We start from the raw sequence: 26,466 nt of genomic DNA, 5'->3' as shown, positions 1-26,466 counted from the left end.
AGAATCCATAAGATTAGTATACCAGGTGAATCAAGCAAGTTTGGGCAACACAGGGCTAACCCAGGCCCACAGGAGTTCTAACCATTTTCTGCCCTGGAGTGGGCGGTGGGGTCAAGAGGTCACCAGGACTGTCCACTTGTGGTTAATGAGAGTTAACCTGTATCCTGTGCGAATTCCTTCTAGCTCCTCTCTCCTAACAAAACCCTCATCCCTGGGCACACAATGGCAGCTCAAAAATGTTGCTGCCTGACCTACTTTGGGGAGATGATCTGAGCAAAAGACTCCCTGTCTAGCCTGGGTGACATGAACATCTCTCTGGCTTTGTGCTTAGACTGAAGAACCTGGAGCTGGCTGCTGTGGGCGGATCAGACGTCCATGTGAAGATGCTGGCGGCCCCTATCAATCCATCTGACATAAATATGATCCAAGGTAACCTTGGTTTCTGTGGCTTATGTTAATTGGCTTTTTTGCTTAGCCGCCACCTCGTTTTCATTCCTCCCCAGGTGTGGGTGTGAAATTCCTGTGATTAGCGGCAGCTGTTCTCCAGATGAGGCTGTCTGCACACTGTGTGAGCCCTCTCCAGCCTCCCCTCCCTGGAATGTGAGGCTTTTCAAGAGTTAGGAAGATTGCAGTGGGGGAGCAAACCAACCATTGTGAAGTGCCGGCAGTATGCTGGGCTCAATCCCTGTGTTATCTAATCTCATAATAACCCTTGAAAGCGAGGAGTACATCCCCCTTTACAGATGAAGACGCTCAGGCTCAGAGAGGTTGGTCAGTCGCACAGCTGGTCAGATCGGGCTGAGGGCTGACTCCAAAGCCCATGCTATCACCACCCAAGCTTCATGGATGACCCTCTGTGCTCTTCTCCCTTAGGAAATTACGGCCTCCTTCCCCAGCTGCCTGCTGTTGGAGGGAACGAAGGTGTTGGACAGGTCGTAGCCGTGGGCAGCGGTGTGACCGGGGTGAAGCCAGGAGACTGGGTGATCCCAGCGAATCCTGGTTTGGGTGAGTTTCTCCGGGTGTCTCCAGCATGTGTTGTTTCAGATCCTATTTCACAGACACGGTACACATTTCCTCCTTGTCTCAGTGTAAGAAAGCACAGGATTTATTACTAGGTCCATACAGCCACCTCCAAGGGGATGGAAGCTGGGCCAGGAGAGCAGCATGTTTCTCTTGCTCAGGAGGCGGTGCATCAGCTCTCAGCACTGTGCACCCGTGTTGACTGGAGCTCTTACATCCCTAGGGAATGAAGGGTGCAACGGGGAATCCAAGAAGGCAGCCCCTGCCCTCCGGGAGGTTAAAATCTAACTGACGAAATCTCCAAATCAACAGCCTCCACAAAGGGAGTGCTGCGGGCTCACGGAAAGCAGAGGGCACCTCTGGCAGCTGTGTGTGTGAGAAAGACAGTCTCGAGGGCTTCAGGGGGAGGCTTCATTGGCAGGGACCTCTGATGGATGAATTTTGTAGGTGGAGATGAGCCCTAACTGGTGGCATTTGGAGAACACAAACGGAGCAAAGACACAACGGTGACTTTTGGAAACGGAGGAAAACTCGGTGTAGCCTCAGCAGACGATGTGCCGCGGGAAGGGGCTGCAGAAGAAACTGAGGGGGTCACAAAGCAGGTGGGGCCGCCTGGGAAGGCCCTGCATAAGCCACGCTGCGGGTGAGGAGTTTCTCTGATAGGCGTGAGGAGTCTTTGGTGAGACGTGTTTTTTAGCACTTGATGGGTTTTGAGGCACAAATGTCACACAGATGGATCCTGGCAGCAGCCACGAGAGGGAAGCAGGGCTGATGTTCACCCCATTGGACGTATGAGGAGCTGAAGCCTAAGAAGAAGCCCTTGTCCAAACTCAAACAGCAGATTGCAAAGAGAGCCCCCTAGACTCTGGTCACCTCTGTCTTTCCCACTTCTCTCCAACATGAGGACTCTTGAGGTTATAACTTGCAAAGAGTCAACTCAAGCTTGCTTTGCCAGAAAAGCAGTTAATTGGTTTGTAGAACAGGGAGGTACAAGAGAGTTTCAGGCACAACTGGATCTAGAAACCCCAAGGCTGTGAGAGCTTTTTCTCTTGTTCTCATTAGCCCTCCGATGGGACCTGTCCCCACAGTGATATAGAAATAGCAACAAGTACCCACCACTCCTTTGGTACCAGGCTCTGTTATAAGCGCTTTACCTCTGTTTATTCATGTGCCCACAGCGTGAGGTAGATATTGTTATTATTCCCATTTTGCAGATGGGACAGCAGTAAATGTAAAGGATGAAGCAACTTGCCCAAGGTCACGGCCATTAATTGGTGGAGCTGAGATTCAGACCCACTCTGATACACACCTTTAGTGGACAGTCCCTGGCAGCCTGAGGCTTACGTCATCCTGAGAGCAAACCGAAGAGCGTGTCCTCCACAGTGTGTCCAGCGCAACCGCGCCCATCCCCCAGAGAGCTCTGACCAGCCCACCTGGGTCTTTGCCCATCCACGCACCGATCACCAGGGGATGGGGCTTGGGCCACTCACGGTTGCCCCGGCTGAGTCTCTTGCCAACATGTGTGGTGTAGAGAGGGGGGCCTTGCAGTTGACAATCCCAGAGGTTAGGAGGGAGCAGTTCTAGAAAGAAGAATGTACCGGGCAGGAAAAAAATAGTATCAGGAGTCTACAACGCTCTTTCCTTCAGTGAGATCTGGGAGGCTTCCAAGAATGGCCCCACCCTCTCCTATACCCCTCTTCCCCCCTCCACCACCCCGCGCTGTGAAAGAGCCATAGCCAGGTGAGCAGATTGAGAGCTGCCAAGATTCACAGGCTACGATTGGTGCTTCGGGCCACACACTCCCCCTGTGCAGAGTGAAGGGCCCCCAACGTGGGTCAGACACAGCCTCTGCCCTCCACGTGCCCTTGGCTGGGGGTGGGAAGACGGCACTTACTACAGTGCAGTGTGATGAGTGCTGTCATCCCAGGGTGAACACAAAGGCAAGAGCTCCCTGTCTTGGGGAGCGTCAGGAAGGGCTTCCCAGAGAAGTAAGGCTTGAACTGGGTCTGGAACGGGTCCCCAGCCCCGCCCCACCCCACCCCCGGGGGGCCATGCACCTGATCCCGGTCTGAGGCTGTTAGGAACCAGCAGGAGCTTCATCTGCTGCTTTCCCACCACTCGTATTACCACCTGATCCTCCACCCCCGACCACTGCTGCAAAAAAAATTATCTCCCACAAAACCAGCCTCTGGTGCCAAAAAGAGACCAGCGGAAACACAGCCAGGGGCAAAGGTGTGGCGATGGGAGAAGGCACAGCGCCCTCCACACTGTAGGCCCCTCAGTGTGGCTGGGTCACAGCGGGGCGGGGGCGTGCAGAGAAGCAAGATGAGGCTGGAGAGGTCAACAGGGCCCTGGTCATGGAGAGCCCGCATCCACAGTCAGTATGTGGAGGTGGGGGGCGCTGATGAAGGGTGAAGACGAGGAACAATTTGATCAGATTTGTACTTTACAGAGAATGCTCTGTAAGGGCAGAGCGGGGAGTGGGGAGCAGGAAGCCAATGAGGAGGTGGCCAAGCAATCCAAGCTTCAGATGATAAGGGTCTGAACAAACAGTGCTGTGGCATTGGAGAGACGGGTGGACAGAGAAGCTGGAGTAAGAGGGCTTGGTGATTAGATGGGAGAGAAGAAAGGACACGGGCCAGGTGTATGTGGGTAATTGCACGTGTGTGGTGGGGGCATAGCCAGAACTGGGATTTCTCCCCCAGAGAAAAGGTGATTCTTCTAAACCAGGTGCCAGTCGGAGAGGATGAGGGTTTTATCATTGTCAAGATGATAATTAACTCTGTTTATTCAGTAAACATCTTGTGAGCACCCGTGGCGTGCGGGGCTCTAGCATGTAGCACTGAACAGACAGTCTTTCTTCTGGAGAAGACTGCAGTTGAGTAGAGTGGCCGTCATTAACCAGAGAAGTCCTCAGCTGGCCAGATCTTGGTCATCTCTCATGCTATGAGCTGCTCAGCTGTTGCTGTGCCTGTGGTCAGCCTTTTCCCCAGACCCGGGGGAGGCAGGGCCAGAGAATGTGCGAACTGACTTGCCCATTGGAAATACTCAGAGCCCCCTGAGGCACCTCGGGGCCTAGCAAGCACTGGCCTGGGAGTCAGATGCAGGCTCTCCTTCCACCACCAACGCTACCACCCCCGCCATGACCTTGTTTAAATCACAGTGACCTTGAGCCTCAGTTTCCCCATCTCTAAAATAGAGCTAATTATCGTTGCCTTGTCTGTCTCTACTGAGGGAATACATACAATGGCCTTTGCAAACACTAAATTTCCATATGCATTAGATGGGAGGTTGGCAAACTTTTCTTAAAGGGCCGATGAGTATATATTTTAGACTTTGCAGCCCATTCCACTTCTGCTCCACTCTGCCATTGTAAATAGCCATAAACAATACACTAAAAAGTGGGCTGTGTTCCAGTGAAACTTTATTTACAAAAACAGGTGGCGAGCCAGGTTTGGCCCATGATCCATAGTTTAGTGACCCCTGCATTAGAAGCTGCAGACAGTTAAGGCTTGGGTGCACGTGAGTGGGGACTGGGAGCCCTCAGAACTCAGGCTTGGGAAATGCCGATCAGAAAAGGAGCCCATGGGGGCTCCACACGTGCTGTGTACCGGGCACAGTAATAGTCTGTGCAGCCTTCACACTGTAACAGGAGCGTTGTCCTCTGCATTTCATGGATCAGGAAAACTGCAGCTCAAAAAGGGTGACGTGATCAAAGTCACACAACTAGCGAGCTGCAGAGCTGGGGTTTTTAAGCAGCCTCTCTCCAACTCGAAAGCCCAAGGGTTTCTACTTTCCCCTGAAAGCCCTGGAGGCTGACGTGGAAGCTGCCCCCATCCCACCCAGGTTCTCTTAAGAAGAGGATTAGCGATTGCCAAGCCCCAGAAATCTGTGTCAAGGGCTGGATTTCCATTGTCCTGCCATTAAGAGGAATTAGAAAACACCTTTGATTTCATGCACAGAGAGCCATTCACTAAGTGTTTGGCACAGAGTAGAGTACAGTAAATGTTGACTAAGATGAAGGGGGTGATGATTATAAAGATGATGCTGAAATCTGAAAAGTAGGCTGCCCAAAGCCCAGAGAAAGACAAGACAGCTTCTGGACTTCAAAGCAGCCCTTCAGTTTTTCAGTCTCTTATTTTCTCAGCCAGCAGTCTTCTCTGGGATTGACACAGCCTTTAGTAAAGAGTGTTCCTGCCTCCTGACCCCATTTCCTGGCCCCTAAAGCCCACCTTGTTTCTCCCCTCTTGCAGAACACCTAACAGCCTGTCCCCTGCTCCCTACTCTGGACCACAGTAGAGCCAGGGCAGTGGGTCATGAGCGCATAATCAAGAATTTTGAAAGGATAGGCTGAGGAACCCTGAGACACCACGCCAACAAGGCTCCAAGTCGTTTCCCTAAGGTGACCCAGCAAGTCCTCCGCAAGCCAGGGCTTGAATCTGCGTATTTCTGACTCTGGTTTATGTGGGTCCCTGCCTGCAGGGGTGAGGACGTGTCACCCTTCACCCAATGCTTTTCACCCAAAGCTTCTCACATCCTGTTGATTCTATCTTCAAAACATAACTCAAATCCATCTACTTTTCTTCATCTCTGCTACCAAAGTCTAGGCAACCAGCACCTCACTTCTGGGCCCCTCCAATAGCCCCCTGATTAGCCTTCCTATTTCTACTCTGCCCTTTCCCCACATCTTTTCCACATAGCAACAGAGTGATTTTTTATTTTTTTTGAAGTATAGTTGATTTGGGGCTTCCCAAGTGTCTCAGTGATTAAAAATCTACCTGCCAATGCAGGAGATGCAAGAGACCCAGTTTCAATCCCTGGGTCAGGAAGATCCCCTGGAGGAGGAAATGGCAACCCACTCCAGTATTCTTGCCTGGAAAATTCCATGGACAGAGGAGCCTGGTGGGCTGCAATCCATGGGGCGGCAAAGAGTCAGACACCACTGAGCACATAACACACACTTGATTTACGATGTTGTGCCGATCTCCGCTGTGCAGCAGAGTGACTCAGTTATACATTTACAGACATTCTTTTTTTTCTATTCTTTTCCATTATGTCTTATCATAGGATATGGACTATAGTTCCCTGTCCTATACAGTAGGACCTTGTTTATCCATTCTAAATATAACAGTTTGCGTCTACCAACCCCAGACTCCCCATCCATCCCAGTCTCTTAGCCTCGCCCTTACAGCAGTCGCAAATCTGTTCTCTATGTCTGTGCGTCTGTTTCCGTTTTGTCGATAGGCTCATTTGTGCCATCGTTTAGATTCCACGTGTAAGTGATATCCTGTGGCATCTGTCTTTCTCTTTATGAGTTACACCTCACTTTTTAAAATAATCTCTAGTTGCAGCCACATTGCTGCAGATGGCATTGTCCCATTCTTTTTTACGGCTGGGTAGTATTCCACTGTATATGTGCACCACGTCTTCTTTATCCTTTCATCTGTGGATGGACATTCAGGTTCTTCCCATGTCTCGGCTGTTGTGAGCAGTGCTACTAAAAACATAGGAGTGATGTATCTTTTTGAATTATAGTTTTGTCTGGACATATTCCCAGGAGTAGGATTGATGGATCATGTGGCAACGCTATTTTTAGTGTTCTGAGGCACCTCCATACTGCTTTCCATAGTGGCTGTGCCATCCTACATTCCCACCAGCGGTGTAGGAGGGTTCCTTTTTCTCCTCATGCTCTCCAGCGTTTGTTATTTGTCAACTTTAGTGATGGCCATTCTGACCAGTGTGAGGTGGTACCTTATTGTAGTTTTGATTTGCATGTCTCTAATAATTAGTGATGTCGAGCCTCTTTTCTCGTACCTCCTGGCCATCCATACACCTACAGCAACAAAGTGATCTTAAACCGTAAATGAAGTCGCTCAGTTGTGTCCGACTCTGCGACCCCGTGGACTGTAGCCTACCAGGCTCCTCCATCCATGGAATTTTCCAGGCAAGAGTATTGAAGTGGGTTGCCATTTCCTTCTCCAGGGGATCTTCCCGACCCAGGGATCGAACCCAGGTCTCCCGCATTGCAGGCAGACGCTTTATCATCTGAGCCACCAGGGAAGTCAATAATAATTAGTGATGTCGAGCCTCTTTTCACGTACCTACTGGCCATCCGTACATATGCGGCAACAAGGTGATCTTAAAGCGTAAATCCAATCACCTCAGACTTATTTTTAAAATTAGAAGCTTCCTGTTCACTAAAATCCATTCTTCACGCCCTGACCCAGAGTACAACACGTCACATAGAGTAAGGTTAAGTATTGTTCCATGAAACTTTGGCTTCTGTTAGGTGTGTGTGTGTGTGTGTGTGTGTGTGTGTGTGTATACGTAAATGGACTGCGTTAGAGTGTAACACGCGGTTACTGTAGGTCAAGATCTTGAAAGGGGTACTTCCCTGGTAGTTCTGATGGTAAAGTGTCTGCCTGCAATGCAGGAGACCTGGGTTCGATCCCTGGGCCGGGAAGATCCGCTAGAGAAGGAAATGGCAACCCACTCTAGTACTCTTGCCTGGAAAATTCCATGGATGGAGGAGCCTGGTAGGCTACAGTCCATGGGGTCGCAAAGAGTTGGACACGACTGAGCAACTTCACTGATTCATGACGTCCATCCAGCCAGTGCCACATCGGCCGCATCTCCAGCCGCTCTTCCCACCACGGTTTCCCCTCCAGTGTGTATTTGTCCTGCTCTGCTCCTATCTCTGTCCTGCTTAAGAGTCTGTGCTTCTTACTTCATGGGAATGTTCACGGACTGAGTGGCTGCATCTCTTGCCTTCACCTCTCAGCCTGTCCCCTCCTCAGAGAAGCTGTCCCTCACTCCTCGTGTCTGAAGTCGTTTTCTCCCCGTTTCTCTCTCCCTGTATAACTTACAACACTCATACTTGCTCATTCATGTCTCTCCTGTTCTGCTCCACTGGAGCAAGTGCCCCACGAACACCAGAAGCACATTGTTCAAGGGCCTGGCTCACAGCTGGTGTAGGATAAGTATCTGCCCAGGGAGCCAGGTGACTCGGGGCAGGTCACAGCCTCGGTTCCTGCCCTCGAGTGAGGCATTTAAACTGGACATTTTATTATTCTTTTGTCTGGAACTGGAACGTGGGTTCGGGGTTCAGTTCAGTTCAGTCGCTCAGTCATGTCTGACTCTTTGTGACCCCATGGACTGCAGCACGCCAGGCTTCCCTGTCCATCACCAACTCACAGAGTTTACTCAGACTCATGTCCATTGAGTTGGTGATGCCATCCAACCATCTCATCCTCTGTCATCCCCTTCTCTTCCCGCCATCAATCTTTCCCAGCATCAGGGTCTTTTCAAATGAGTCAGTTCTTCACATCAGGTGTCCAAAGTATTGGAGTTTCAGCTTCAGCATCAGTCCTTCCAATGAATATTCAGGACTGATTTCCTTTAGGATTGACTCTTGGATCTCCTTCTCCAATACCACAGTTCAAAAGCATTAAGTTTTCGGCACTCAGCTTTCTGTATAGTCCAACTCTCACATCCATACATGACTACTAGAAAAACCATAGCTTTGACTAGATGGACCTTTGTTGGCAAAGTAATGTCTCTGCTTTTTAACACGCTGTCTAGGTTGGTCACAACTTTTCTTCCAAGGAGCAAGTGTCTTTTAATTTCATGGCTGCAGTCACCATCTGCAATGATTTTGGAGCCCAAAAAAATAAAGTCTGTCACTGTTTCCACTGTTTCCCCATCTATCTGGCATGAAGTGATTGACGAGATGCCATGATCTTAGTTTTCTGAATGTTGAGTTTTAAGGTTGGGGGTTAAGGAGCCTTTTTTTCCCAGTTTACAGGGTTGTTTCATTTCCCGTATATCACGTAACCTGTGCAGCATCTCTTGGGGAGACCACCCAAAGCTCTTCTTGCCGGTGTCATCTGCACATTAGAGTAACCAGAACTCAGTCCCTGTGCTCAAACTAGCAGACCAGCAAAGCCAGGCCCACACCTAGGCTTCGACTATGACCTGCATGCTTTTTTCCATAATACCATCCCGAGTCACCCTGCCTTAGGTGAGAATGAGGCCTGAGCGGGAACCTGGGGCTTTTGCAACTTCTCCTGCCCCGATAATGATGTGGCTCTCTCACCCTCAGAGTCCAGTGGTTTGAGATCCTCCACCTCCTGCTGTGTGACACCAGCTCAGTCTCCCGGTCACTCATGTGGGGTTAACAGTCTCCCTAACCTAATTATCACCAGGGCTCAAAGACATTCAGAAAGACCTCAGGGTTTCTTTTTTTTCCTCCAAGCATTCCTTAAGCCCGCTGTCCTCAGCGCCTGTCCACCGAGGAGGGGGAGCTGGGGTTGGGCATGGAGGGGTCCTTCCTTACTCCCCTGGCCTCCCCCAGGAACCTGGCGGACCGAGGCTGTGTTCGGCGAGGAAGAGCTCATCACAGTCCCAAGTGACATCCCTCTTCAGAGCGCTGCCACGCTGGGCGTCAACCCCTGCACGGCCTACCGGATGCTGGTGGACTTTGAGCGGCTGCGGCCAGGTAGGCGCCGCGGTGGGCCAGCGGGCCTGGCCCACGGGTGTGACCCACGTCCCGACCCCTGGGGCCTGGGAACTTACGGGTGACGGCCCGCGAGGAAGACGCCCCCGACCTGGGTGAGTGTGTCTTTTGTTGCTTTAGGTGGAAGGATGTCAGCTTGGGTCCTGGAAAACAGGCGGAAACCCCACGGAGGCGCACACCCTGGAAAACCGCTGAGGGGTCACATTCCCTCGAACTCGGGGTGGAATTTTGTCACTCAGCAAAAATCGTGTGGCGCTGTGCTGAGCTCTGGGACTGCAGAGCTCAGACAAGACAGACACAGTCCCTGTGTTTTCAGTAAAATGCTGAACTTAGCGTTAGTCTTGCCACTCAGCACGGCCGGAGCACTTTCCAGTCCACATACGTGCCCTCCCATGCATCGCCCGTCAAATGCACTGGGCCGTCAGAGCGGCGAGCTGAGGGCCCCAGTCGGCCTCACCGACTGGCAGCTGACCTCTCAGATCAGCAGACTCTTCATCCGTGAAACAGGGAGGCAAGGTTCTGAGCGCTCACAGAGACATGCCAAGCAGCCCTCAGCCCAGGGCCTGGCCTACAGAGCGGTACAGGGGCACCCCTGGTACCATCTTCCCTCTTGATAAAGGAGGAACCTGAGGTCCAGAGAGGTAGATTATTCACCCAAGATCACTCAGCAAGGAAATGACAAAGCCAGGTGTTTTATTCAGGGATTCCCTGAAAGCAGAGCCTAAGACAAGGACTGAGGGCAGACAGGTCCCTGGGAAGGTGACCCCAGGAAGCAAGAGTGGGGGACTGGAACCAGGGACAAGGAAGGGGGAAAGGCCAGTGAAGGCTGGTTCCCGCCATGGGAGGCCAGGGCCCAGTCCTGCTGGGGAGCCTCCAGAGACCCTCACAGAATCCTCCTCAGAATTAACCTCCGAATTACAGGAGGCTGGGCCAGTTACCCACCACCTCCCATCTACCGTGGTTGCAGGGTTACCCTGCACACCACACATATCCAGGAGCAGGCAGGGCCCTAGAGATCGCCCAGCCCATCTCTGTCGCGCTGATAAGGCGACTGAGGTGAGAGATGCAGGAGGGTGGTCAGCTGAAAGCCAGTGCCAGCTTCCTGCAGAGACAGATGCAGGTCCCCCAGTTGTGGCCAAGCAGCCTTGGGTCTCTCTAGCGGAGAAACCCAGCAGGTGTGATCTGGGACCTTCGCTTGAATCCCAGTGCAGCAGAGGCTGTGGTCACCTGCGTCCCCTCCCCCCAGGCCCATCTGGTTAGGACTGTCGCTGTAAGGTCCAGTCAGGCCATTCTGGCACCACCCACGTCAAGTGCCAACACCACGTCTCCTCTTTCCTGCCCCAGGGCTGGTGTGAAACATGATCTTGACCCATGATAACAAATAACACTGTACACTGTCCTCCAGTACATAGACATGTATGAATATATATGTAATGGAAACCAGAGTTTCATGGAACAGTATTTACCCTCACCATGTGTGATACACTCCACTATTTTTTATTCTATTTTCCTCAAATTTAACCATTAAGGAAAAAAAGTTCATAACCCACTAGGTTGGTTTCATAACCCCTGGATGAGGTAGGCTGACCCTAGCTAAGAATGATGAGCCTTCTTCCAGAAAATCCTCTGTCTCTAGCATGAGGTCCCTGCTGCCTCTCTAAACCTAGCTAGCATTTCAGAGGACTGGAGCCCCTCCTCAGACATGATAGCCCTGGACTCTAATGAGGAGCACCCCGGTGGGTGCTCCTGGGACCCCTCTTTTATGGAGAAGAAACTGAGGTTCAAAGAGGTCAGGGCTTGCCCCGCCCCATTCAGTTCTAGTTACAGTCGGTAAAAAAGCCGGGACTCAGACCCTGGTACGTCTCATTCCGGAGCCCGTGCTTTCCCAGCACAGCCCACACATCCCCACTCAGCTCAAGTGCAAAGTTAGGCCTGGGCTTTGATCACAGACCCTGATTCAGGAGCTGCCAGTTTCTCCATCGCAGCTCTAATCCCATTCCAAGACAATAGCGCATCTTCCCTCAAGAAGCCACAGGTTGTTGATAGAAAGGGACTGAGCTACAAGCTGTAAGTCGAGGCTGACCAAGAGCCTTAACAGAGTTGACCATAGAGTGCTGTGGGAGGGCACGGGGGAAGAATCTAGGAAGGCTTCACATAAGAAGCCACACTGGAGCTGTGCTTTTATGGTATATAGGATTTCAAAACAATGGGAGAGAGAGGAGACATTGCAAACCAAAGAAAGAACCTAAGCAGAGACTTGACCTAAGAGCTGGGAGGATGATGAAGGATACAAAATCCTTGACACAGCAGGGGCTAAGTTGCATCCAGAGTGAACTCTGAGTTGCCGAATCCTGGCAGGCATCATGGGTGCTGTAGAGGCCTGGGGCGCCCTGGGAGGAGAGAGCAACACTCCCAGGACTGAGAAGGCTCAGCCGCCAGGTCCTGAGTCCCTTCAGAGTCTGAGAACTCCACCTCTGACCCTCTAATAGGATCCTAGGCTGAAAGCCCTTGACCTGTTACAGATCTCGACTTGAGTCTCTTCCCGACCCCACAGGGGATTCCATCATCCAGAATGCATCCAACAGTGGAGTGGGGCAAGCGGTCATCCAGATCGCGGCCGCCCGGGGCCTGAGGACCATCAACGTGCTCCGGGACAGGTGCGTGGAAAGGCCTGATCCCAGCCCACCACTTGGGCCTCTCCAGCCTGGCACCCGCAGGTGCCCGAGTCTCCACCAGGTGGCGCCCTTGCATAAGCGGTCCTCCTTTCCTGCAGCTGCTGCTCGCTAAGGGCTGAGTCAGCCTCCAGCCCTCAAGTCCAGTGGTTTGGGGCTATAGGATGTTTTAGTCACTAAGTCGTGTCCGACTCTTGCGACCCCATGGACTGTAGCCCGCCAGGCTCCTCTGTCCATGAGATTCTCCAGGAAAGAATACTGGAGTGGGTTGCCATTTCCTTCTCCAGGGGATCTTCCCGACCCAGGAATCGAACCCGAGTCTCCTGCATTGCAAGCAGATTCTTTCCCAACTGAGCTATAAGGGAAGCCCCGGGGCTATAAGATGAGTGACTGAAATGTAAAGGGAGGGCAGGAAGGAGGTAGAGAAGGCCCTCACTCCCAACCTGAGTTTTTAAGATGCTTGACTTCTGATAAGCCCATGCTTTCAAAACCACAGTTCACACTTGGGAATGTTTTAAGCTGTATTTCTTTCTGTGAACTGACTAACCCAAGGCCCGTTTCCCTTGCATTTGCGTGATGCCTTGAAGTGCACTAAATACAGATGTAAAGGAGACGGGGCAGGTTTGTCATCAGAGAGAGGAAGCCACTTGCTCAGGAAGAAACAGCAAATCAACGACAAACTTAAGTTTCCTGACTCTTTCTCTCTCCATTGTATCATCCAGCCTCCTTAAGCCTCACTGTCCACATATGTGGCTGGGTCGATCAGGGAAGTCCAGCCTCATTAGGAGAACTGATACTCACGCCAGTTCCCCATCCCCTTAGTTGTGCTAACAAGAATTGCTCTGTTTGCCTTGGTAAACAGGCACAAAGCCACTCGTGGGCCAGGGTATGTTTGCACAACACTCTGAAGAGCCTCTTGAAAAGACGGGGGAAAGGAAGCGGAGTTTTGTCGTTTCAATAGAAGAAATCAGGAAGTGAACCAACTCCTCCCGGGGCCAGATGGTTTCTAGCGTCCTTGGGACCAGTAGGAGCGGTAGCAACCACCCAGCGCTCTCTCACACCAGTGAGAAAACTGAGGCCAGGAGATGCTGGAGTGTGCTGAGACTGGGTGGCTGGGCCCGGCTTCCCACAAAGAGAAACTCCGGTTCTCATACCTGTGGCAGAGGGGTCCTGGGAGCCTCTGGTGGAGAAAGTGGGCAGATGTGACCGAGGACCCTGGATTGTGTTTGGTTTCCAGACCTGACCTCCAGAAGCTGACCGACAGACTGAAGAATCTGGGGGCCAACCACGTTGTCACAGAAGAGGAACTAAGAAAGCCTGAGATGAAAAGCTTCTTTAAGGTACCAGTGAAAAGGGACCAGGCCCATCTCACTGAGAAAAGGCAGTCACTTGAGTTCGGAAAGCTGGGCACTGGCCCACTGTTCGTCTCCAGAATCCCCCCTCCATCTCCTTGTGGCTGGGTAAAGCCCATTCCCTCAGTCAGGGGACAGCATGCAGTAAGTGCACAGGGGCTGAGGGGACAGCGTAGAGACAGACAGGGTCTAGGAGACCCCGCCTGATTTGTCATTTTGAAGGTTTCTGATGGGCTACATCAGCCCACACCTCCGACGTGAGTCTCAGCTGGGAGAGGGGCTATGGTACGGGAGGGAAGAGAAAGGAATGAAGTCATGTTTATGAGGCACCTGCCGTATGTTTTTTACCTGAAAACCCCCACAGCAGCTCTACAAAGTAGGTGCCGTCTGTTTTATAGATGAGAAAATGAAGACTCAGAAAAGACAAAGGACTTTACCGAGACCACACAGTCAAAGGTAGTGAGGAGTTTACCCAGACCACACAGTCAGAGGTGGTGGGGTCGGGGCTGGCCTGAGCCTCTCCAGACTCAAAAGCCCCTCAACCTGCCCAGCACCCCTCACAGTGATCAAACCACATCCCGTCTCTAGTCACTGACCCCTGGCGGGGCTGGACACACTCACCTGAGAACACTTCTGAAGAGTAGGTCAGCATGTCTGATAAAAACCAACCTGTAAGTGCCGAGGAGAGGGGACATGAAGTCTGTCAGAACACAGCACAGATGCCCTCTGTCTGTTCTTTCCAGAGGTGAGTTTTGAACAAAATCCTCCCATGGACAGAGGAGCCTACCAGGCTACAGTCCATGCAGTCGCAGAGTCTGACACGACTGAGCAACTCAATAACAACACTGCTGATCCGTGGGCTTCCCAGGTGATGCTAGTGGTAAAGAACCCACCTGCCAAGGCAGGAGACGGAAGAGACGTGGGTTTGACCCCTGGGTCGGGAAGATCCCCTGGAGGAGGGTATGGCAACCCACTCCAGTATTCTTGCCTGGAGGATCCCATGGACAGAGGAGCCTGCAAAGAGTCTGCAAAGAGGTGACTGAGTATGCCTAAAACAGATAATAAGATTAAGCTGGTAAAGAAAAGGCCCTCCCCAGACTGAGTTTGAAGGCCTGAGGGTCCTACTTTTCACTCCCTCCAGACACAGCCCTTGGGCCAGGGAAGTGCGGTTTGCAGCAAGCTTCAAGCCACCCTCCCCTTCACCCCCTCCACACACACATACGCACACACTCCACCCCACAGAGGGGTAGCTCACTCACTGCTGATCTCTTGTTTCCCAGGACGTGCCCCAGCCACGGCTTGCTCTCAACTGTGTTGGCGGGAAAAGCTCCACGGAGCTGCTGCGGCATTTGGCGTAAGTCCCTCGGCCCCTCGGGTCCAGTGCGCTGGCGCCCTCCCGGGCTGTAGCCAGGAGGACCACCAAGTGCCAGTGGCCAGTGCAAGCCAAGGCCAGGTCAGCACACCCCTGGGTAGGAAGATGGAACCCTTGTCCCGTCCTAGTTATCTGGACCCGCCCCTTCTCAGCCTTCTTTACAGATGGCCCCGAGACCCGTCTGGCTTTGTCTTCCCGGGGACCCCAGTAGTAACTGCTAGGCCCTCTGTGAAAGGGGAGCAGTTAAGGGTTCATAACCTAGGGGCATCTGAAAAAGTCCTAGAGTATTAGCTTTTAAAAATAGATTCTAATTTTAAAGGTAACATTATGCCATTATTACAAAACATCTTGAAAGCATGTAAAAACACAAAGGAAAATTAAGCACAAAACTGACCTACCATCCTGCCACAGAGGAGGATGAGCACCGTTGACAGTGCTGACAGCGTACATCCTTTCATCCTTTTTTCCTTTCACATAAACTTCTGGAATGGAAGGGCGCCTTAAGGGACACCTCCCAGCTAGAGCACCAGTGTTTGTTAACTCCTGTTTGCTAGCACTCACTTTAGCCAGGGTTACTGAGATGACTGAGCCACCGAGGGAACACTCTAGAACGCACAGACTGGATGGGAAAATGGGTCATGAGATCAGAGAGCTGGGGTAACAACCACAGAGCATGTACCACGCACCAGACTGTGCAGAGTGTGTGACGTACCTCTCCCGCAACTACCTGAGCAAGGGGTACCGCTCCCACCCCATCCAGACAAGGCCCGGAGAGGGCAGTCAGCTTGCCCGTGCTGCTGTGAGCCGAGCACACCTCTTCAGCACGACTCCGGGCAGCCTCCGAGGCCAACTGCCATCCCTACGTGGCCCATCGTAGGACAGAGTCTTGCTCAGTGGTCACAAGTGTAGGCTTTGGAGTCAGAAAGGCTGCTGCTCACTAGCTGGGGAATCTATGTGATCTAGGCAATACATGAAAAATGATCTGAGCCTCAGCCTCTTCATCAGTCAAATGGGGGGATATAAACCTTTTCTACCTCAGAAGGTGAGTCTAAGGGGCTCTGAGGTCCCCACAGAGCGCTGTACAAATGAGAGGTGGGTCCCCACTTTCTCGACTGTGAAAGAGGCATCATCAAAGTCCTCCCTTGGGGTCACCCTGAGGACTCATTGGCCAGCACATGTGAAATGCTCAGACCTGTGCCTGGCACATAGTAAACACCCAGTAAACAGTAGCCATTCTGATTTTAAAAAAAACAGCAACTATATTTTGTACTGGGGTATAGCTGATTAACAAACAATGTTGTGATAGTTTCAGGTAAAAAGCAGACTCAGCCATACATGCATGCATGTACATGTATCCATTGTCCCCCAAACTCCCCTCCCACCCAGGCCGTAAACGGTAGCCATTCTGATTAAACCAAGTGTAGTGGAGAAGGCAATGGCACCCCACTCCAGTACTCTTGCCTGGAAAAATCCCATGGGCAGAGGAGCCTGGTAGACTGCAGTCCATGGGGTCGCGAAGAGTTGGACATGACTGAGCAACTTTACTTTCACTTTTCACTTTCACTTTTCACTTTCATGCATTGGAGAAGGAAATGGCGACCCACTCCAGTGTTCTTGCCTGGAGAATCCCAGGGACGGGGGAGCCTGGTGGGCTGCCGTCTATGGGGTCGCACAGAGTTGGACACGACTGAAGCGACTTAGCAGCAGCAGCAGCAGCAGTGCTGGCCCACAGAGGGAGGGCTCAGCTCCGCTCCCTGCCACAGGAGCTACTCTCCAGAGCTGGGCGGCAGATGAAGGAACTGAAGGCCAAACTGGCCCCGAGCCTCAAGGACAGAGAGTTCCCTGCCCCTCGCAGCAGCTTCTGCCCTTCTGGAGTTCACCAAGCCTCCCTTGTGTTGTCCCAGAGTGAACCTCAGCTCATCCTGCATCAGCAAACTCCTGTAAGAGCTGGGGGAGCAGGAAGGGGCACACAGCTTAAGTCAGGCACGTGAAGACTTAGCTTAATGGTTTTAAAATGACACAAGCCCCTCTCTCCTCTTTGACCACTGGGGGTGTCAGACAGCAGGTCCTGACACTCACCATCGTCCTCTGCACCGTCCACAATATCCCTTAGCATCCTGAGCTGCTTCCATCTCACTGGTCCTTTGAAAGAGAGTTGCCCAGAGAGAGAGGCGGCGTGGCCCACTGCCCACTGCCCAGGGTCACCCAGGCACATAGTAAACACCCAGTAAACAGCCGGAGCAGAGCCCAGCTGGACTCAGGTCATGAGCTCCTTAGCAGAGCACTCTTCCTTGCAGCTCTTCCTCAAAGCCTGGGCACGAGCTTAAATCAGTGGGCTCCCCACCCTGGTTAGACATCTAGGTCATCTGCAGGGGGTGTCTGCTTGCTTCTTTGTTTTCTGTTGTTTTTAATATAGATCCTTGCACCTGATTCACTGGGTCTGGGGCAGGCGTGGGAATGTGTATTTTTTTTTTAACCCTTCCCAGGGATTCTGGGGGCTTCCCAGGTGGCGCTAGTGGTAAAGAACCTGCCAGTCAATGCAGGAGACGCAAGAGAAGGGAGTTCAATACGTAGGTCAGGAAGATCCCCTGGAGGAGGAGGAGATGGCAACCTACTCCGGTATTCTTGCCCGGAGAATCCCATGGACAGAGGAGCCCAGCGGGCTATATAGTCTATAGGGTTGCAAAGAGCCAGACACGACTGAGCGCGCACACACGCAGGGCTTCTGAGAACAAGGTTCAGGAACCAGGGTTGGAATAGACGGTGCTGTAACGCTGTCTCTACCTGTGACCACTCTGTTCTCTCTGGACTCCTCAGGCCTGGAGGAACCATGGTGACCTATGGGGGAATGGCCAAGCAGCCTGTCATCGCCTCTGTGGTAAGCTGGGGTCTGAACACCACAGTCGTCTAGACTCGGGCAGTGCCCCGCGCCTGGGGGAGTCTGTCCGTTGAGCCTGAAGTTCTTGCCCTCAGAGCACCTTAGTGCCTGTCCTTCCTATTTCCACAGAGCCAGCTTATTTTTAAGGATCTCAAACTTCGGGGCTTTTGGTTATCCCAGTGGAAGAAGGACCACAGTCCAGGTGAGTGGATGATAGCCCTGTTACCAAGGGTCACACGAGAGGGCAGTGCCTACTCAGAAGTGACCAGCGACTCTGAGCCCAGGAGAGGTGATCAGAAGCCCCCCACCCCAACCCCAAAACAGGATAAAGGATAACAGCCTCTAGAAACAACTACAGTCAGCAAATAGTTTTAGGCTAAAGTGGGCCTGTCCTCAAGGGGACCACTGAACAGGACAGCTCCTGCCGCCCTCCCAAGGAGCTGACAGTGGGGAAGACTGCCGTGAACGACAGCCCAGTAAAGAGAACAGGCTGCCTGGGCTCAAATCTTGCTTCCACCATCACTAGCTGTAGGTTCTGCCGAGCCCAGCTTTGGGACATCAGGCAAGTTACTTAACCCCTGCCTTGGTTTCAGTGTCATAATTGTTGGGACTTCCTGGCAGTCCAGTGGCTAAGACCCCTGCAGGGGGTTGTCGTTGTTCAGTCACCAAGTCATGTCAGACTCTGCGACCCCATGGACTGCAGCACACCAGGCTTCCCTGTCCCTCACCATCTCCTGGAGTTTGCCCAAGTTCACGTCCATTGAATTGGTGGTGCCATCCAACCATCTCATCCTCTGCCACCCGCTTCTCCTCTTGTCCTCAGTCTTTCCCAGCATCACCAGTGAGTCGGCTCTTCCCAGAAGGTGGCCAAAGTATTGGAGCTTCAGCTTCAGCATCAGTCCTTCCAATGAATATTCAGGGTTGATTTCCTGTAGGACTGACTGGTTTGATCTCCTTGCTGTCCAAGGGACTCTCAAGAGTCTTCTCCAGCACAGCAGTTCAATCTCTGATTGGGAAACTAAGATCCCACATGGCCTCAAGGCTCGGTCAAAAAAAATTTTTTTTAACAGTCATAATTGTTTAAACTATTGTTAGCATGTTTGACAGAGGCGGAAACTGAGATTTAGAGTGGCTAAGTCGCTTGCCCCGAGTCACGCCCACCTAAAGAGTGTGCAGCCAGGATGTGAACAGCCAGTCGCTCTGACTGTAGACCCTGAACCAGACACACTCTCCTTCCTCTCCCAGAGGATGGGTTCCCCAGAGTGTGACCACCATCGCTCCCAGGCTGAGCCTGAGGAATGATGTGGCCTTCTCCCAGTGAAGGAGAGGGGAGTGGTCCTGTGAATGGGGTGTTTCAAGCAGAGAAAACAGCATGTGCAAAAGGCTATCAGAGAGGGTGGGAAGCTGGTTGTGACCAGATTATGGGAGGCCTTCTAATCCTCTTTAAGGAGCTCAGACTCTATCTTAAGGGGAAATGGGAAGCATGGACAGTGTTTCAAGCAGGAGATACAATTCAGTTTGAATATCGAATGAACTAATGTCTATGAAAAAGCACTTCTTAGGCCAGGCCTTCACTTCTCATTTTCCTCTGCCATCCTGGGTCCCTAAGTGGGAGGCAGGCCCCGGGAGGGGACCCTGGTGGCCTCAACAGGAAAGGTCCTGAGGGAGTCTCAGGCTCTCAGGGAAGGCTTTCCACCCCCAGCAGAGCTCATCTGTCTGTGCCAGGCACCACCCACCCCCTCCTCCTCCTCTGGCTTCCCGCCCTCGCACCATTCGGGACTCCCAGCTACACCCAGTCAGGTTCTGTGCCTGGCAGCCACCACCTGCCTGTCAGCTCCTGGGGCCGCTGCCCGCACCCTATCCCCACCTGGCTCTCACTGTCCCGAATTCGGCTCTCACTGTCCCGAATTCGGGCGGGCGGGAACCAGGCTGCCTCCACAGCCGCCACGCCCCGGCCAAGCCCAGGCGTCTTGAAGCGGTGGAGGCCTCCCTGGAGCCCGGCCCCAGCTCCCACCGGCAGGGAGTCCCACGGGTCATCTCCCCGCGTCCTCCAACCTCCCACAGACCAGTTCAAGGAGCTGATCCTCACACTCTGCGATCTCATCCGCCAAGGCCAACTCACGGCCCCCGCCTGCTCCGAGGTCCCGCTGCAGGACTACCTGTGTGCCCTAGAAGCATCCACGCAGCCCTTCGTGTCTTCAAAGCAGATTCTCACCATGTGACGTAATAACCCCAGAGCCAAGCGGGAGGGGAGATGGATCAGCAGGACTGGTTCGGGCCCTCCCCCCACCCCCTAGTTGGGCCTCCACCACCCACAGGCTGCACCTCTCCCCACTGTCCCTTCTGACTCAGAGAATTGGGGGGCCGGCCTCAGGGTATTGAATAAAGTCTGAACCTCCTAGGAGGAAAAAAAAACCCACAAACCAACAGAAGTCCTCTCTGGAGAAGGACCATCCCCAGGCACTCACCATCTCCCAGCACGAAGAAGCCGCCTTATGCCTGTGCCCCAGCAGCATGTCCTGATGGCCCTGTAAAGCCATGCCTGGGCAGGACAGGCAGGGCACAAGAGCCAGTCAGACAGATCTCTGCCCTCCAGCCGTGCCAGCCCACTGAGGAGACCCTTCTAAAAAGGAAGGTTTGACTCATTCTCAGGTGGCCTGCGGTTCTGTCTGGGGCAGGGGGAAGGATCAGCTCCAAAGAGGAGTGAATGCCAGGCTGAGAAATCAAGGCAATGGGGTCTCTCTCGGTGGCTGGACCATGCCCGGGGCACTTCCATTCTAACTAGGGAGATAGGCACATCAGTGTTTACACCTGAGGTCATTTTACCCCCAAGGGACACTGGATTGTCATAATTGAAGGGCTGCTGCTAGGGTCTTGTGAGTACAGAGCCTAGTGAGTAGAGGCCAGCGATGCTGGCATCCTACAGAGCACAGCACAGTCTCTGTCAACCAGGGCCCATCAGCCCACATGTCCACAGTGCCACCGTGGAGAAACCCTGCATCACACCACAGGTCCCACAGTGGTTGTCATAGTGATGCGCGCTAAAGAAGACCCGTGCGAGGTGCTCTGAGTACCTAACCGAGGTCCAGTCCTAGACCTTCCTCAGAGGAAGCTTGAAAGCGGGCCGTGGGCAAGGCATTGCTTTATTCAGACAGCGAAGAACTGGACACTACGTGACTTTTTGGTGTTTTGCTTCGTGATCCACTCACCCAAAGCAAAGCACTAGAGACTTGAGGGTGTCTCCTTCATCACCTGGCCCTCTGTCCCTGAGCTCTAGAGCCTCACTGGGGTGGACTTAATGAGAGCCCAGTGCGTGCCTGAGGCCAGGGCTGCCTATGAGTGGCGTGGGACTGGCCCGCAGGTAGCTTTATCTACTCATGAAGCCACTTTATGGAGGCGTTCAGAGGGCCATGGGGACACAGCAGCTCTGCCTAAGGGTTTAAGGAAGGCCCCCCACCCCAGAAGAAGTATGGTCACAGCAGTCTCTAGGCCCAGCAGGAGGAGGTGTCCCACGCAAAGCCAGCAGCACACATGAGAGTCTGGAGGCCCAGGAGAGCCTGCCCATCACGGAACTGCCAACGGGCGAGTACAGCTGACACCTTGGATGTAGGGGTGTCGGAAGACTGAGTTGGGAGCCCTCCTTCACAGCAGGAAGGCTCAGGACTTGCCCTCAGGACATGGGGAGGGACTGGAGGGGTTAAAGCAGTGGAATGGTGGGGAAAACTGGCTCTGAAAGCTAGGGGACGCTCCGGTTTAGTTGCGCACCAGCACGTACATGGGCCCCGGCGTCATCCTCCTGTCTTTGGGAGCATCTTGTGTGTCCTCTGGAGAATAGGACTCGGCTTCAGCCTGGGACTGCGAAAGGTCTGCAGGTACCCTCTGGGTAAGATTTGCCACCTTGTACACCTGGGCTCAGAATCAGTCCCAATTCACCCAAATCTCTCCTGTTCTCTGTCCTTGAGGTTAGTGGGACAGACGTTCTTGCAGCTGGTCAACGTGGGCAAGTGCAGAAAGCCTGAGAGGGAGGGGGAGGCCACCCGAGGCTACAGGGGTGAAGGTTAGGATGAGGCTCATCAGGGAGCTCCACAAGCTTGGGCTTAGGGGCTCTGATGAGCCTTCAGCCATGGAGACGGATCTGGCCCCTAGTAGAGACTCAGAGCGGGCAGACAGAAGGGAAGAAGGTTCATAACACCACAGCACAGTTAGAGACCTCATGGGTGGGGGAAGGGTGTGCAGAGTCCCCTGAGAGTAGCACCTCTGGGGGTCTGGAGATGATTTGGGGGAGTGGAGGGGGCTACACCATGTGGCACTTGGGATCTTAGTTCCCCAACCAGGGATCGAACCCATACTCCTTGCATTGGGAACATGGAGTCTTAACCACTGGACTACTAGGGAAGCCCCTGGAGCTGACATTTGCCCTGGGTTTAAAGGATGATATTTTCTCAGGCAGGGAAGGGAGACAAGCATTACAGACCAAGGGACAGGTTTAAGTTAAGGCAGAACATTTATGTCAGAATCTACTCCTTTACCCCAAATACCATTCTACTTCTAAGAATTAAGACTGATGACTTTTAGGTGGGGACATGGGAGGCTGGAATAAACACTTTTCCCGCCTCCCTAGCAGCTGACAAGATCTGGCCCATGTGATGTAAGCAGAGGTGGGAGGTGTCTGTTTCTTAGGAACCTCTTTAAAATAAAGCTGACATCCATCCCTGTACCTTTTCCTTCCCCTTCCACCTTCCCCCTCCCCAGGAAACAAACATGGAATTTGCATAGCCATCTTTGACCATGTTGAGAACAGAACAGCAACAAAATCAAAGGAGCCTGGGTCCCTGAGACCCAAAAAACCCTGACTGCCCACCTCAGGATTTGAGAAATAAGCTTCTGTGCTGTTTAAGCCCCTAGTGTTTGGGCTTCCTCTGAACCTACTCCTAACTGATACATATTGTCTGATTTAATTTATATTGAAATCATGTCAGACCATCTGAAGCTGAAAATTTCACAAAATCACAATCTGAATAGTGGCAGTTTGTGATTACCAGCTAAGGAATTCAGACTTTACCCTGTGGGCAGTAGGGAACAAAAGATTTCTGAGCCAGATGATCAGAACTATGCTTTAGAAAAATCTCTCAGGCAGCAAGCTGGAGGACAGTTTAGAGGCCCTAAAGAAAGATAATCAGAAGCTCCCAGATAAGGAAAGTTTCCCTAAATTCTGAAGACCAACATAGGGATTACCAACGTTTAATGAGGCCAGCAGAGGAAAGGAGCCTAAGACAAAACAGTGTCAGAAGAAGAGAATGGATCATCTCTTACTTAATAAGTACAAGGGGGCAGGGGGAAATCCAGTACAGGATATTATTTTTAATTTTCAGGGCATGTGGAGTTGGGACAACTCTTCTAGCCCACCAAGTAAACAATATCCTTTTTAAACGGCAGGAGGAGGAAACTTTGGCTCCAGGAGACTGAAAGATGACAAACGGGCATGACCTAAACCAAAGCCTGGGCACCCCTGAAGTCCTGAAGCGTCATGCCTGGCTTTCCCTGTTGTCTTCCAGTAGCATCCGCCTACTGGTTTCTACTAGCAGGCGCCTACCGCCACTGCCATAATACTGATGACTGTCCGGTGTTGGGACACCAGTTAACCCCACTTTCCTCAGGGAAAGTCTGAGGCAGAAGGAAAAGTTTCTTGCATTAACCTGTGGGCGTTAGGCATCTCAGTCCTGGTGCCTTGCAGCTCTCAAGCTCAGCCCCACGGTCACTGGCAGGTTCCATGCCTTGGGCAGGATGCTGGGCCCAGCCAGGACAGCTGGAGGAAATGGTGGAAGCAGAGAGACTCCTGGCACAGCACCTGCCTGCAGGTGAAGGCAGGAAGATCCTGGGAAGACAGGTGAGCTGACATTACCTGAGGGGGAGGAAAGCTTGCCCTGTGTCCCTGCCATTCTGCGGTGTTCAGACGTTTCCACACGCACCGTCATTTGATTTTTATAGCTTCCCTGTGTCATTGAGGTTTTACTATCACCACTTTTCCAGAAGAGAAAGATATATGGGGAGAGGAGGTGAGCTGCTCGAGGCCACACATCAGGAAGCAAGCTGGCACCACAAGCCAGGCCCCCTGACCCTATCCAGTCACTGGGCCAGTCAACCCCCGTTCCTTTGGCCCCACAGTTGGCCCTGAGTTCCCTCTTTTCTCAGGACTCCTTGATTTTGTTCAGTGATAAACGACATGTCACCCAGTTTCCCTGAGTCCACGTCTCATGGAGAAGCATGAGAAAAGGAGAATAAGGAGGCCATTGAAGCAGTCCAGTTGAGAATTCATTCACTTATTCATTCAGTAAATAGTCTGAACACCTGTTATGTAAAAGGCACTGTCGAAGGTGTTAGGGATACAGCAGAAGACAAAAAATCCTGGCCCCTGACACCAGAGAGTTTACATTCTGGTGGAAGAGAAAGCCAGTGAAGGCGCGAGTAAGTGAGGTGATTACAGAGCACAGCAAGTGCTGTGGGAGAAAAAAATACGGTGCTTTCATAGTGGCAGGGATGGGGGCGGGGAGGGGGGAGGTACTCGAGAGAAGTTGGGCAAGGAACATCTGAGCCCTGAATAAGTCAGCCGAATTTCCAGGCTGGGGGAACAACATGTTCAAAGCCCAGTGTCTGAATAACATGACGAGGCCTGAACTGGCTTAGTAAGTGGGAGTGGAGAGGAGTGGATTCGTGAATACTTACAAGGAAGGACAACAGGATAGAGTGAATGGAGTGGCACCTTAGCTGGAAGGAGGTGCCCGAGTTAGGGAGCTCTTTGAGCGTGAGGGTTTTAGCGACAGGCCTTTCGCCTCTAGGGGGCGCTCTTCCCATCTGTACAATAGGTTAAGCAGATGATATAACCACCAAGGTTGATGCTGCTGCTGCTGCTAAGTCGCTTCAGTCGTGTCCGACTCTGTGCGACCCCAGAGACGGCAGCCCACCAGGCTCCCCCGTCCCTGGGATTCTCCAGGCAAGAATTCTGGAGTGGGGTGCCATTTCCTTCTCCAATGCATGAAAGTGAAAAGTGAAAGTGAAGTCGCTCAGTCGTCTCCGACTCCTAGCGACCCCATGGACTGCAGCCCACCGGGCTCCTCCGTCCATGGGATTTTCCAGGCAAGAGTACTGGAGTGGGGTGCCATTGCCTTCTCCCAACCACCAAGGTTAGCACTTCAGAATACTATGATCCTCACACTTTCCTAAATATCAAATGGATCAAGATTACAACATAAAAATCAGCTCTAAAAGTAACAGGATAGGGACCTCCTTAGGGGTCCAATAGTTAAGACTCCAGGCTTCCAATGGAGAGGGCAAAGTTGGTTGGATCCCTGGTCAGGGAACTAAGATCTCAAAAGTGACCTGTGGCATGGGGAAAAAAGATTTTTTTAGAATAAACCATGGGAAGTATTTTCTAAAAAATTTTACTAAGCTCAGAGTGAGGAAGGCCTTTCAAACTACAACACAAAATCCAGAATCAAAGTAAAATAAAGGATAAATTCGATCCCATGAACATCTGGTGTTTTTGCATGGCAAAAAAGCACTCTAGGCAAAGTCAAAAGTCAACAAACCGGGAAAAAATATTTGCAACTCATTTGACAAAGAGCTAGTGAACTATAAACCTGTAAGAAAAGTGGGCAAAAATATAAGCAGACATAGAAAGACACAGCAGAAAGAGAAAATTTATCTCTTAAATATATGAGGCTTACCGCACTCAACTGCAAATTAAACTACCCCGAGATACCATTTCTCATCTATTAACTCAGCTAAAGATCATAAAGTTTGATAACGTGTTGATGAGGAAATGGAGAAAGCTCCTTTTGTACTCTAATGAATGATTTTCAAATTTATCAGTCTATTAAGTGCAGAACTGTATGTATAGTACACCACCATTTACTTTGTATGTGTAAAATACTTCTAAAAGGACATTTACAAACGGATTACATTGCCTCTAGGCCACCAGAGGTCAGAGCTGGTTAAGGTTTTTCACTGTATAACATTTGAACCAGTTAATGAATTATCCGTTCAACATATGATTTTTAAAGTAAATAAAAACAGTAAAGAAACAAAACTTCTTTGTGGTTCTAGGTAAATTGGATTAGTGAAAAGAGACCCAATATTTATCGAGCTTCTACCACGTTCCAGATACTGTCCCAAGCTCTTTCACATCCACTTTTCGTCACCCTGGTAGTCCACTGAGATGGGATAAATTATTCTAATTTTACAAATTAGAAAATGGTCCAGTAATGTAGCCAGTATCAAGCCTAATCTGGCTCTAGTTCCAGCCTTCTTCACTTTCCACGTTGGTTTCATTAAAACAAGTCCTATTTTTAAAATAATACTGCTGTTACTTTATTGGGCACTTATGATGCGCTGGGATGTCCTATACTTCTCAGAACAACTCTGGAGGGTTGCAGTTACTCTCCCCTTTTATAGAGAAAACAAACGGGACTCAACGAGGAGGGCGTAACGAGCCCAAGGTCACAGATATTTAGATGACTAGAAGCCAGGTTTAATTCCAAATCTCCTGCTCGAAAAGTCGAAGCCACTCCCGGTGCAAAGGACAAAAGCAGAAACACTCGCAGGATTGTGGACGGAGGCATGGACGCTTCCGGGGGAAGCGGCGAAGCCAGCGGGCTACG

At 51.8% G+C, this 26,466-nt stretch overlaps 1 protein-coding gene across 5 annotated transcripts in view; it reads left to right on the top strand.

Annotated features, from left to right (window-relative positions):
- The window catches only part of MECR (mitochondrial trans-2-enoyl-CoA reductase), a 35,982-nt gene extending 15,750 nt beyond the window's left edge, over window positions 1-20,232 (top strand). For 2 of the 5 annotated variants that reach the window (XM_070384288.1, XM_070384307.1), the window contains exons 2-10: window positions 332-429; window positions 874-1,005; window positions 9,374-9,517; window positions 12,090-12,192; window positions 13,445-13,547; window positions 14,840-14,913; window positions 17,749-17,809; window positions 17,939-18,011; window positions 19,751-20,232. In XM_070384288.1, coding sequence (XP_070240389.1) covers window positions 332-429; window positions 874-1,005; window positions 9,374-9,517; window positions 12,090-12,192; window positions 13,445-13,547; window positions 14,840-14,913; window positions 17,749-17,809; window positions 17,939-18,011; window positions 19,751-20,031 — 1,069 coding nt within the window. In that variant the 3' untranslated portion in view covers window positions 20,032-20,232. The other 3 variants (XM_005893863.3, XM_070384297.1, XM_070384313.1) reach the window with 3 other exon arrangements.
- Window positions 20,233-26,466: the final 6,234 nt, after the last annotated feature.

This window comes from Bos mutus, chromosome 2 (assembly GCF_027580195.1).
Source record: "Bos mutus isolate GX-2022 chromosome 2, NWIPB_WYAK_1.1, whole genome shotgun sequence".
NCBI classification, from domain to species: Eukaryota; Metazoa; Chordata; class Mammalia; order Artiodactyla; family Bovidae; genus Bos; species Bos mutus.
This window is presented reverse-complemented; position numbering and strand designations above follow the sequence as displayed.